At 35.4% G+C, this 10,240-nt stretch overlaps 2 protein-coding genes across 2 annotated transcripts; one reads left to right on the forward strand and one right to left on the reverse strand.

Moving 5' to 3' along the window:
* Window positions 1–355: 355 nt before the first annotated feature.
* On the reverse strand, window positions 356–5,761 carry LOC112559622 (transcription factor IIIA-like). The gene is made up of 8 exons (XM_025230957.1): window positions 5,629–5,761; window positions 4,015–4,133; window positions 3,723–3,822; window positions 3,220–3,382; window positions 2,435–2,521; window positions 2,164–2,246; window positions 1,399–1,461; window positions 356–754 (listed from the first exon to the last, which is right to left on the reverse strand). Exons 1-8 carry the CDS (start codon window positions 5,728–5,730, stop codon window positions 356–358), a joined length of 1,116 nt encoding a protein of 371 aa, XP_025086742.1. The 5' UTR covers window positions 5,731–5,761.
* Window positions 5,762–5,804: 43 nt separating this feature from the next.
* LOC112559090 (GTP-binding protein 8-like) lies at window positions 5,805–10,209 on the forward strand. Its single transcript, XM_025230010.1, has 6 exons — window positions 5,805–6,329; window positions 6,658–6,756; window positions 7,336–7,466; window positions 7,802–7,901; window positions 8,467–8,588; window positions 8,868–10,209. The coding sequence occupies exons 1-6, from the start codon at window positions 6,117–6,119 to the stop codon at window positions 8,947–8,949; spliced, it is 747 nt and encodes a 248-aa protein (XP_025085795.1). The 5' UTR covers window positions 5,805–6,116; the 3' UTR covers window positions 8,950–10,209.
* The last annotated feature ends 31 nt before the right edge of the window (window positions 10,210–10,240 follow it).

Here is a 10,240-nt window from a genome sequence, read left to right on the forward strand (position 1 = left end):
TCAAAAAATGACACGGCAGTCAAAGGAAAAATACCACTCATCTCATGCTGGCACATTGTCAACTTGTTTTTTATAATTTCCTCATTTGTCTTTACCAAACCTGGCTTCATAGTTTGATTCCTGATCTCCACATTTAAAAAGTTGATGGAAAGGTCAAAACAGCAACCCAAATGCAAGGAAAAGATTTTTTAGCTTTTTTATTATTGCTGTGATAAATTTTTAAGTGTTTGTGGGTGCTCCTAATAAATTTGTTATAATAATTATAACTTCAACAAAATTTTTTACAGATAAGCATCAGCACCAAAACTAGCAAAATATTTTTAATCAAACGGCAAGATCTTTTATCTGGGTGCTGCTAGATGTGTGGGCCTGAACATTTGAGTTCTTCAAGTACAAAACTGGAGCATTCAGACTGAATTATCTTTGACTTTGTCTCCGCCGTGGTTTCTTTTACATTCTTGCACTTCTCAGTAATTCTAGGAAAGTGAACATTTTTTAGCAATGTGAGTTCCTTCTCTAAAAATTCAGCTGTTGTCATTGTTTCATATTCATTAACAGATGATTTCATCACAGTAACTCCATGCGACTCTGCAATATTGCATTCAGATATCTTTATCTCACATTCAGATTTTTCCTCCAAATCTATGGGGTCAAGAGAATAGGCCACTATGTCCTTGTCATTAAGGTTTGTAAGAATGGATGCTACACTCTTCTTCTTTCTTGGTTTTCTGGGTCCGCTCTGCTTTGAAGTTCTCTGCAATTTGCAAATATAGCATAAATAAATGTCTGCAGCAAACAAGGGGTGAAAAGCTACATCAATATAAAGATTCCATTAAAACAGCTAACGATTTAGAGACAGGACATGCCAAAACTAAAAGTTTTAATGGGTACTCATTTAATACTAGTTGCAGAACATGAATAAAACCCTCCCATGACCAGAAAATAAAGAACTTGGTCACTTCCATGCAATTATAAAAAGAAAATTGTCCCATCTGATTAAAGTACTCAACAAAATCCTTACATTTTACACTGCTGGGAGGTGTTTATAAGCAAACAATCAAAGCTAAAAAGTAGATTTATAGTAGTTCAGTTTACAAAGGAAAGTATCACTGATTTTAAAGTCTTAAGACATACTGACACAGTCACCGAAAAAAAAGCTTGATACTGTCACCATTGATAGCAGAACATGGACAGCACAATTATGTTATAAATATTTAAACTATTGTTTTAGGCTGACCAATTCTAACAACTGTTAGCCCCTTGATGGGCACATACTATCAATCAAAGAAAATAGATGCATTCTTTAAAATCTTATTTTATGACCAACATGATCATTGAAATATAATTTTGCCATTTATAAAATAAACCATTTTTTCAGCAGGCATTATCTTCTCTTACCAGTTTTGGGGAACACGGTGGCCTGTTGGGATCATGTAACAGTGAGTGCTGCGTAAGTTTTTGCTGCAAGTTAAAAAAAAGTCTAGATGTTAGGCATGTGTACCACAGCATCTTCAAGGTTCCTTTCTAGAGAACTTAGAAGAAAAAAAATCCCAAGAAAACAACAGAAACAAAAGCCAACAAAAACTCCCGAAACATTATCTAGTGAGCAAAAAATGTTAAAATTCAGATTTTGGATTGTACAAATCTCATGGATTGACCTTCCCAAAATTTGATGAGATTGGTTATTACCAATATTTAATTTCAAATTAAATTTATATCAGTATTCTAAAGTGAAGGAATCACTGAAGTGCTATTTTCCATTTTTTGTTGCGGTTAAAATATAAAATATAATTTTAAGCACACAGCAAATTAATGACTTTTGATGATGCGGACATTTTCTTAAATCCTTCACCTTCTAAGGCATATAAAAACTAGAAATGCATATAAAGAAAGGATTTTAGCAGTATGTTAAGGAAACACAGTTACAATGTTTTGGAACTAGCACAAGCAATAAAGGTGACAGATCAATCACAGACAATGCTGTTTCAACATTGACTAAAGAAAAAAGTCTAGATACTGACCTTTGTAGCAAAGGTTTTCTCACAGCCTGAGTACATGCAGGGGAAGCGTTGTTTATCATGAAATCTCTTCTGGTGTGTTTTTAAGATTTCTTCTGTGCAAGTACCTACGATTACAGCCTTCATGTGGACATGTGTACATCACATGATTGTCACTATGTGTCTGCATATGGTAGGACATCAAATGTCTCTTTGGAAAATGCTTGCCACAAGTGCTGCATATGTATTCTGGTGGCAAAAAAAGCATTTCACAAAACAGAAAAAAATATTATAATTTCATCCATGTTACTTGTAGTAACAAAGTTTAGTCTACTGTTCACCACCAAGCCACGTATCCATTTTGCCCATAATAAAGGGACCACATTTCATTCACCTCTAAACACTCAACAGATGCAAATTTATTGATATACCTTTACCTTGTGTATGCTCCCTGCTTTTGTGTTGACGTAAATGAGTCCATTTGTCAAAAACCTGCTCGCAGTCCTTAACATCACACTTGTAGCCTAGAAAGTACAAGACATTGTAATAATTATTTGAAGATTTATACAGTACCTTTCCAAAGATTTGCTCATAATGCTTTACATAAATCGTACATAGACTAAATCACCAAACCATATTTCCATATAACAGACATGCTCACTTTTACACCAGACACCCACCCATTCACAAAATACATTACAGACACATGTTATGCAAGCTCATGGTCAGGAGAGGGTCACGGTGAAGTCATCCTTCTGAAAAGATGCATCTTAAGTTTAGGTAGTAAAAGAATCAGAGTGACGAAGGCTGACGGGTAATCTGTTACAAGTTGATGGGGCTTGGGAGAAAGACCTCTGTCCATACATCTTTGTCTTATGGGACTCGAAGTGTATCGAGAGTGAATCAGAAAAACTGATTTTGTTTTAAATTAAACTAATATCCGTAGATGTAACTCATCTTGAAAAAAATTGTACATAGATGCATGAGGTGAACCTTCAATTAACTTTCAGAAAAGTAATGAACTAAAGCAAAGCAAATAAATACCTGGGGAAGCACAATAGATTTCCAAAAATCCTAAGATACCCCAAAGTTTAGTAATACATAAAGCAAAGATAGGAAAACACTCTTCTCCATATTTTCTGATCAAACTTCTTTTCATGGTTTAGTTAGTGACACTTCCTTTCTTGAACAGACTTTGAATTTATATATAGTAAACACATACCCTGGTGAATCTTTTGGTGGCGGCGCAGTAAATTAGGCCATTTGAAAGTTTGTCTGCAGCCTGGGTGTGAACAGGTATATGGATCAAGATGAGTATGAATATAACTGTGAGATCGCAATAGGTGATGTTTTAGAAATGTCTCACCACAACCTTCCACTTCACACTGAAAGTAAAAACGCAAAATTAAAATAATGAATACTCAGAACAATTTCAAGTCATTAAAAATTGGTTTTGAACATTGCTAACATCTGAAGGCTGTTTGTACTTGTATTAGAAGTACAATGTAGAAAGAATAGCTTTAACTCTTAAGCTAATGATTAAACTCCCTACATGGAGACATTGTAATAGACATGCATAGAGTAATATCGTTTATCAGCATATCAACCATACCTCCGACTTAAATGCATGTACCTTTGTATGTATGTGCATGCAAACACACTTTCTCTACTTTTTCATATTTTAGAATTCACAAAAATTCTCTGTTAAAAAGAAAAGGGCAAAACCTGATAAACATGAGCTGTCTCAATGCTGTGCTTTCTTTGACAATGTTTCTTTCGACTGTCAATGCTGGCAAACAGTTTTGAGCAGTCTTTCTCCAAACATCTGTAAATGACATTTAGAATACATCAATGGTTTGGGACCACAGTCCATTGGCTCCAGAACTATCAACCTTCTGAAGAGTATTGCAACCAATGTGCACATGTAGAAGATTACCAGAAAAGTGCTGGTTGCATTATGACTCAGAAACCAACCTTGTTGAGTTGAACATTGACAAAATAACTTGGAAACACCTACGGAAAAAACACCTTGTCCTCTTCTTTCTTCTCTTTGTGGGAGTTCTGCTTGTGCCGGATAAGATGTGATGTTCGGCAGTAACTTTTGCCACAGCCTTCATGATGGCAAACAAAGGGTCTCTGGAAGTGGTAAACACTTTGTTTACTAAAAAAATGACTTTTATTAATATACATAGTGATTCGTAAAATGTTGGTGTATCTGATGTAGGTATGGTCACAACAAAGCTGAGAGAGATAGAGAGAGAGAAAAACAAAAGAATGTGTCTGTGTGTGTGTGTGTGCATATGCATAAGAGAAAGCAAACACAAGAGAGTTGCTGAGTTCAAGAATTCACAATCTGCAAATAAATTATTAATATGGAAAAACAGGTGGTGGTGAGGTCTTAGAGGAAAATTAATTTTGGAACTATTTAGGGAGGGGGGAATTGGTGGTTTACGCCGTGCCAGCAACTGAGGCTATATTACGGCAAGGCAGCCAGCCCTGTAAACAGATGCCATGCCATTAGACGAGAAATGAACTCTGGGCACCCAACCTTCACTGTATTGGTGACAGGCGCTAACCGTTGCGCCACCGGACCGCTAACTATTTAGGGGTAGGATCCAGCAGGCAGTGTTTCATCTAGCTAATGGGCCTCACCAAAACTGGGTGGAGCTTAGTTACATGACTTTACAAGGCCTAGGCCTAATTGTTCCCCTTAAGTGGAAAGTGTTTCATTGAGTGGATGAGCAGAGGCATCAGGTATAATCCCATTGAACAAGGGATAGTGGAGTGTGGAGTTGTCTACCTGGGTGAAAGGGATATTTTAGGATGTTGTATCAATTAAAATGAAACCCTGGAGCTTGTAAAGTTAGGTGACTGAATCTGCCCAGTTTTGGTGCAGCACATTGGTAAATTAAATGGAGTGTCACAAGCTGGCCCCCTAATATAAAATTTGTTAAGTGCAGTTCATTTACGTCAAACAACTCCACAACACACTCCCTTTTGTTCGATGGGACTGCACCTGATACATCTATTCAAGTACCTAATTTCTATAACTCAACATTTCTGTGATTTCTCCATATCACATAAATCATATGTGCAACTGATCTAAATGAGCAGTCTAAAAATGCTCAAGAATATATAAAGGCAAGAATTAATGGTTCGTTGCACTTTCATCCAAAATAAATCTTTCACCGCTCAGCGAATTCGCTCTTTCTTTGCAATTTACTACAACAGCTTCATCTTGGGCAAGAACAGAATTCATATAATTAAACAGGTCGAATAATAATACATCACCACTGGAACAAAGAGACCAGTTAGTGACTGGCACAATTCAAACGTCAACACAATTAATTACCGCGCTGATCGGTACCGCGGTTTAGACCAAATGCGCTTTTCGCTGCTGCCTCCCGCTTTTATCATTCTTTATTCGATATTATCAAAGTTCACTTTGACACTTTGACACATATCTATTGCATGCCTTCTCTTAGCTTCTCTGTTGCATGATACTTGTTTACCCACTTTCGAGCAATGTGAGGCCAGTGATGGCTTAGCACTATAGGCACTTGGCTTTCAGCAGATATGCAAAACTAAATGACTTAATATTCGCATGCTTAACAAAAAAAACCACAAGCACCTCTCCTGTATGAGTTCTTGCATGTATTACGAGTCTGTCTCTCCGTTTGAAACGTTTATCGCATCCCTCATAGTCGCATTCATATTCATATCTCTCAGGCATGACTACTTCAGCAGCAGCGTGACATCGAGTTATGGGCCTTTGACATTGTGAGAGTTATCCCCCACAAGCTAGGCGAGTGACTTGCGCTTGTCAACACTGTACTGACAACAGTGCGAAGTTGAAAATCTGAACATGCCGCTTAATAAAATAATAATGCAGCTGAGACCCATATCTAAAATAAGTATCCAGACACAACGTCATCACAGTCTTTATTTATTTTTGAAATTGATTGAGAGCATGCCAACTAGACGTTTGTCAAAAGCAGTAATTCAAGAAATGCAATGCTCTCAGAATTTCTGTTCATATGCTAAACATAGATGGTCAAACATTCTGCAACAACATAGGGTCTGGTCAAGACATTCATTTAGAGATTTAAGACTAACTCTATGCCAAGCTATGTGAACCCATTAATAGAACTACAAAAGTATGTCAGTATTCCCATTATTCCACCAGAGGAAGCCGTTTTCTCACCAACAGAAGAAGAAGTGTTTCATGCAACTAAAATCTTCACTAGCAGCAGAGTAGGTTCAGAAGAGGCAGTTCGATTTGTTGGGACATATATTAATGGAGCAGAAATGCCTGAAAGCTCTCTGCCTGAGGTGTGTAAACTTTATTTAATTCAATGTCTTCTTTTTAGATGATCTGTGTAGCAGGCGTTAGGTGTTAGCTTTGTATTATAGATGAATTTAATCTGAGTTTTTTTCCTCCTAATATTGGACTAAACACTAGAAGTGTACAGAAATGTAACATAGCTGTCTATTAATAAGCTAATTAGTCTATTATGCAATATTGCTTTAGGCTACATAGAAATAGTTCTTTCTTTGGCGTATCATTTTTTAAGGCTTTTTCTAGATTAGCTAATTTAAAATTATTTGTAAAAAGTATTTTATTTTGATGCTAAAATCTTCATTTATTATATTGATGCAGGTGGCATTTTTAGGACGAAGTAATGTTGGAAAATCATCCCTTATTCGCAGCATACTTGGTGCACACCCACAAGTCAGAGTCAACATTTCCAAGAAACCTGTATGTTATAGGCATATACATTTGCGCTTCATTATCCTTAAACTATTTTAGTCTTTGCTGTCTATGGTTTATATAATTTTTATCCTTATATAATCTCAGTTGATTCCCCACTTTAGTGTTTTGGATCACTTTATCAAGTTAGAAGAGTAATTGTTTTAAGTGCAAGAAAATATTTTGGAGACACATTGCAACAATCTGCTACACATCCTGTATTCTTGAGTTCAGGAAGTGAAACATACATCTACTGTTCTGCCCACAGTCATGTCATGCTGAGATGAATGGGGCATGATGAACCATGGATACACCTTTGTAATATAATTAATGTAAAAGAATAATGTATTTGCATAATTGAATAGAAGTAATTTGACTGTGATTATTTTTATGCTACTGTGCAGTAAATGATGTATTATTAGACTCATTTAACCATAAATGTTTGATAATGACCATGATAACTGATGACAGTTGATTGTAATTTCAAAGGACTATCACTGTTGAGGTAGTTTTTGCAGCCAATGCCATGGTGCTTCCAAGATTTATTTTCAGTTTTAACAAATTAATGTCTCCTTGCTGTGATTTCAGGGCCACACAAAGGCACTTAATCTTTACTGCATTAGACATCACTTCACTCTTGTGGATATGCCAGGCTATGGCTTTAATATGCCTCACAACTTTGAAAAATCTGTGGAGGCATACCTCTGCAGCAGTCGCAGGTCTTATAATTTGTTTTGATCCAAGACTTTTTGATTTAAGTCTTTGCATTCCTCTTGTTTCTTTTTCAATTTCATGTGGTCCTATTTGGGAATTAATGATTGTATTTGCAAAAGAAAGTACACCACACTAATTAGTTATGCAAGAATAATTGGCTAAACAACTGCATGATATCTTAATACCAATTTTGTAAATTATTTATGCAGTTATTGTGTACTGTTTAGCAATTATTATGAGGATGAAGATACAAAAAAAGACACCTGGTTGTACATTTTGAACTGGTAGCTTCATTAGTTAATAAAAGCTGTGTTTTCTGATTTTTAACTTTTTTTTCTAGATTGTGCAGAACGTTCCTCCTTGTAGATGCTGATGTAGGGCTGACTTGTACAGACAATATTGCTTTGGGTATGATGAAGGAAGCTGGAATACCATTTGTTGTAAGTTGTTATTTGACAAATGCTCCATCTTTTGTGATCAGATGTTCCCTTGTATTTAGAAGTAAAAGTTTTACAACAAAAGCTTTTAATGGTAGAGGTATAGAAATGAATATTTAAAAATGAGATAAATAATTATTAAAATAAAAGGTGAAGCTGGTGAACAAAGAACAACTTGTAAATCAGAAAGCATTTAGTATGAGTGAATGAATGCTTTATACTTCTGGACTGGATTGTATAAAAATGTGTCTCTTTAATTAAAATGCTCACAGCAGAATTTCACAATAGGGGATGGGTAATATTAGTTGTTTTATGTAAAGAAAGGAAGTATGAGTCTGTATGCAACCCACTGCTAGACAATTTGTCGAAGCATTTGCATCTTATTTGCTCCTAAATGTTAGAGGCATTTTTGTGTTGCAGAAAGAAAATTGACTATTTACACAATTTGTCTCTAATGACATGTCTTACAGAGACATACAAAAAGAAACTGCTTCAATATATGAACAATGTGACCTATCATGAAAACGAATTTTTTAATTGCAGTCATTGCAAACATTTTGTCTTACAGATTGTGTTGACAAAGATTGATAAAGCAAGCCGACATAAAGTTCTCAAGAATCTTTTCGCTGTTGTTGAAGCATGTAAACAAGAAGGTGGACATACATGTTTCTCACAGCCTTTTCTTGTCAGGTGAGAGCATTTTTACCTGGCACGTACCTTTTCCACTAAAAAATTCTTTTCTTTCATATTGGTGGTAATCTTGTGCAATTCAGAATTTCTTCTTTTGTTTTTGTTTGTTGCTTTGAAAATATAATTTTTTTAGATAGCTTGGAGTGCTTCTCAAGTTGGGGAACATTTCTGGATTTTGTATATAATAATGTGCTTATGACAATGTGCAGAAAATTAAAAGACACATTACCTCATGGTAACAGTGCAAAATCTTTTTTTATTTGATTTTTGTATTCTCAGTTCCCATTCTGGAGAAGGACTATTACTGCTGGAGACTTTCATTGCCTACGTCACTGGATGTATCGAGATCAAGGGACAGTAATTTCCTCATCAAAGATCACAGTCTGTTACTAACGATAAGCTGCAACAGTATAACATCAAAATCTAAACTTGATGGTATTGCATTAATCTAGTATGAAACACTAGAAAACTTGTCACATGAATTTATTTTAAATGTGAAGAAAAGTAAAAATGGGACACTAAAGCATGATATCTATCTCAAAAGTTTATGAATCTGGATGTAAATAATAAAGCGGGTGCTAACAACCATCTCTACCAAAACTAAACGGGCCGCTACATTGTGTCAGTGCTTGCCAAACAACTTTGCATTAAGACTTGTTCACAGGTGACGTTTGTGCATTTAATTTTTGTCTTTAGACAGTCATTTATTATCACAATAAACTATATACTTTCTTGAATGGATGACAAAAACTGTGACTAGTGTACTAATAAAGGGAAGGACATGAATCTTCATTGAATGTGATTTATTTATACAGTAAGGAAATTTTTTTAAAGAATAAAACCATTTTATGAAAATACTTTGGGAACAGCCATCAATAAAGAATGGTGTTTGTCAATATTTGATGTCAATTTTTCTTTTCAACATAACATTAATGCAAGATAGCAGCTAATTTTTTTCATTTCTGTGATGAATCTATGATTTCCAGAAAAGAGGTCCCAGCATCCCCTTACAGAAAAATTGTAGTCCCTCTTTGACAAGATTTAAAATGCTAAAAACAATCCTGCTTGCATTGTTTCCATGAGCTAGAAGCTTACTACATTATACTGCTTCTTTACAATGGTTGCCATCCACTTAAACTTGAGCATGTCTTCCACCTTGACTGCTTATCCATGAAATTCTTGAACAACTTGTATATGAGACTTTGGAACTGCCCTACAAAAGACTTTGTCATCCTCTTCTTGTTCCTTGCCTAGTTCAGGAACCTGTTGATGAACCATTGTGGCTATGCACACTACAACATGCTGTAGCAAACTTCATTTAGATGATGGCCACTTCCTTGCTCACCTTTTCACCTTTTTAAAATAGTACCGTAACAACTTTATTTCCCTGCCATTTGAGTGCTGAAATTGTGATGTAGATACTTGCTATTATGTGTGCACATGTTTATTCACATATTTGGTTTTGTATGTGCAAGGCAGATGTGTTTCTGCATAGCAGAAATGTATTTAAGTGTTGTGTGTTTTTGTGCGAGTATGAGTAATGAGCTGTCTCTTGATGTATGCATGTGATGTCTATGAAATTTTTATTTTGTGAGTTTTTCTTTTAAAGCACAAAAATCTACTTTACAATTTGTCAGTGTGTATGTTGACAT

The sequence above is a fragment of the Pomacea canaliculata genome, linkage group LG3, assembly GCF_003073045.1.
Source record: "Pomacea canaliculata isolate SZHN2017 linkage group LG3, ASM307304v1, whole genome shotgun sequence".
NCBI lineage: Eukaryota > Metazoa > Mollusca > Gastropoda > Architaenioglossa > Ampullariidae > Pomacea > Pomacea canaliculata.

What these genes read in the sequence shown, in the direction of transcription:
- LOC112559090 (XM_025230010.1), top strand. Translation starts at nt 6,117, where the DNA reads ATGCCAAGCTATGTGAACCCATTAATAGAACTACAAAAGTATGTCAGT. An exon ending in CTGAAAGCTCTCTGCCTGAG is followed by an intron (nt 6,330 to 6,657) that starts GTGTGTAAACTT and finishes ATATTGATGCAG; the next exon opens with GTGGCATTTTTAGGACGAAG. An exon ending in TCAACATTTCCAAGAAACCT is followed by an intron (nt 6,757 to 7,335) that starts GTATGTTATAGG and finishes CTGTGATTTCAG; the next exon opens with GGCCACACAAAGGCACTTAA.
- LOC112559622 (XM_025230957.1), bottom strand. Translation starts at nt 5,730, where the DNA reads ATGCCTGAGAGATATGAATATGAATGCGACTATGAGGGATGCGATAAA. An exon ending in CCACCAAAAGATTCACCAGG is followed by an intron (nt 2,522 to 3,219) that starts GTATGTGTTTAC and finishes TGTACTTTCTAG; the next exon opens with GCTACAAGTGTGATGTTAAG. An exon ending in CACCGTGTTCCCCAAAACTG is followed by an intron (nt 755 to 1,398) that starts GTAAGAGAAGAT and finishes TGCAAATTGCAG; the next exon opens with AGAACTTCAAAGCAGAGCGG.